Below are 2,540 nucleotides of genomic sequence, written 5' to 3'. Positions count from 1 at the left end.
ATGATTCAACAAATCGTGGATGAGACCAACAAATATGCAACAAAAAAGCAGCTGGAGAAACCTGATGATAAATGGAGGAACGTTACATTTAGTGAAATAAGAGCCTATCTTGGATTTCAGATTGTGATGGGGATTATTGCAGCACCAAATTTGGATATGTACTGGAGTAGTGATCCTATGTTTAGTCCATGTGGAATAAAAGAGAGAATGACACGCGATCGGTATGATAAAATCAGTAAGTACTTCCACGTAGCTGACACATCATGCAATCCGGCACGCGGACAACCAGGCCATGACAAACTTTCACATGTTCGACCGATTCTTGAAGCCGTGCGTATAAATTTGATGGCCAATTATAAACCGCACCGTGAAACGACAGTTGATGAGGCTATGATTGGATATACCGGTCGCTTAGGATTCAAACAATATGTGCCAATGAAGCCGACTAAACGTGGGATCAAAGTGTGGGTAAGGGCGGACCCTCACAATAGATATGTGAATGACATTCAAGTGTATTTAGGTAAGGAGAACCGTGACGGAGACAAGGGTTTAGGGGAACGAGTTGTGATGGATTTAGTAACACCAATTTTGAATCGCGGACATCATGTGTATTGTGACAATTATTTCACTACGGTAGGACTATTCGAGGAATTACAACAGCAAGGAACTTACGCGAGTGGAACATTTAGATCCAACAGACGAGGAATTCCGGACGAAATAAAACAGCAGAAGCTGAAGGAACAAGGGACATCTATCATGATGCAGAAAGGAAACATGGTTGCGACAGCTTGGAGGGACAAGAAGACCGTATTTATTTTATCTACAAACTTCGATCCAACAACGCCGAGGACAACAGTTCAACGAAGGCAGAAAGACGGAAGTCAGAAAGATGTTTCTTGCCCGGAGTCCGTACGAAATTACACAAAGTACATGAACGGTGTTGACCATGCGGATCAGCTACGGGCAATGTACAGTCTAGCGCGCAAGTCAGCCAAGTGGTGGAAATATCTTTTCTGGTTTTTAGTTGATCTTGCCATAGTTGGAGCCTATATTCTGATGAAGGAATCACCAAATCACCAACAGAAGACAAGAACAGGAAAACCTAAGCCACTGACACAACTGGATTTTCGAAAGAAACTCGCGAAGCAGCTAATTGGGGACTTTATGCAGAAAAGGAAACGCGACGTGCTCAAGGAAAATATTCAGCTACAAGGCAGGATATGCTGGCCGGCTAATTTGGGAAAAAGGCGAACCTGTAAGATGTGTTCAAAAAATGGAAAGCGACGCGAAACACAGTATGGTTGTGAAGGATGCGGAGTGAATCTTTGTGTTGAGTGCTATAAGCCGTACCACGTTGAAAAATTTCCGGAGCGATTTGGGAAATAGTGCTCAAAATCAGTGTGTAAATAAATTAAATCTCTGAACATCAAGAGGGCTTGTAATTCATTAACAAAATATTAAATAAAATAAATATAAATATAACAATCTATAAATTTACTGCTTAACTTCTCTATTTACAACAGCATCTGTGTATGTATAAGCCGCATCAAGAGAAACCTAACATAGTGTATTTCGGACCAGCATGGATCTAGATCAGACTGCGCGTAAGCACAGTCTGGTCTAGATCCATGCTGGTCGCAGACGCGTTATGTTGGTTTTCTCATGGCGCGTCCCCTATATGGTATCATCATTACACGTCAGTCAACAAGAATGACATTTGATGTAAATATGTTTCATTATAATGTCTATAAATTATTTAACATTTCTACATTTTAAAAAATTCAAAATAATTACTTGCCGTCTTGAAAGTGTGCTAAATTAGAAATGTGTGTTTATTGAGCCAATGCAGTGTCGCGACTAGTTATGTGAAAGTGAAATTGTGCGCGTTATTCATTATTCGATATGTGGAAAATACAGGAATATATAAAGCGCAAAGGAAAAAATATATAGTGAACATCAAGGAGTTGGTAGCAAATTAAAAAATTAAGTACCTCCTTCCCTAAAAAAAAAAAATAAAAAAATAAAAAAATAAACAAAAAAAAAATACACATATATATTGTACATTACTGTATATAAGTGAAATGATTTTATTTGACAGTATGCCCAGATCTTTATTGTAAATAATGTACATACATGTATATATATACATATATATATATAGCTTTTTTACATTTTTTTCTATATAAAATTAGAAAAAAACACTACCAGCTTCCTTGAAAGTGTGTTATTCAATGAAAATAAAAAGAAAATAAGTGCAAAGTCTGTGAAATCAGGAAAATTCAGTGTAATTGTGCAGTGTTTTGTGTTTATTCAAGCCTTGGAATTTAATTAAATACAAAATATATTGGATTAACTTACATCACAAGAAAGGTACAAGTATGTCCAATATGCATATGAAGTTTGGTGAGTCTGTATTTCATAATGACCCAGTTACAACCTTTTTTGCATGGCATGTGCATGTTGTTCAAAATCCTTGTACAGGATTTATCAGTTTATCACTTTTGCTGTAGACTCCAGCTATAGATAAACCCTTAGACTCT

General features: G+C 37.2%; 1 protein-coding gene across 1 annotated transcript; it reads left to right on the top strand.

The window, feature by feature from the left end:
- On the top strand, window positions 1–1,386 carry LOC128553108 (piggyBac transposable element-derived protein 4-like). Its single transcript, XM_053534222.1, has one exon. The coding sequence runs from the start codon at window positions 1–3 to the stop codon at window positions 1,384–1,386; it is 1,386 nt and encodes a 461-aa protein (XP_053390197.1).
- Window positions 1,387–2,540: the final 1,154 nt, after the last annotated feature.

The sequence above is a fragment of the Mercenaria mercenaria genome, unplaced genomic scaffold, assembly GCF_021730395.1.
Source record: "Mercenaria mercenaria strain notata unplaced genomic scaffold, MADL_Memer_1 contig_3485, whole genome shotgun sequence".
Lineage (NCBI taxonomy): Eukaryota > Metazoa > Mollusca > Bivalvia > Venerida > Veneridae > Mercenaria > Mercenaria mercenaria.
The sequence above is the reverse complement of the archived record's forward strand: the minus strand, read 5'-3'. Positions and strand labels throughout refer to the sequence as shown.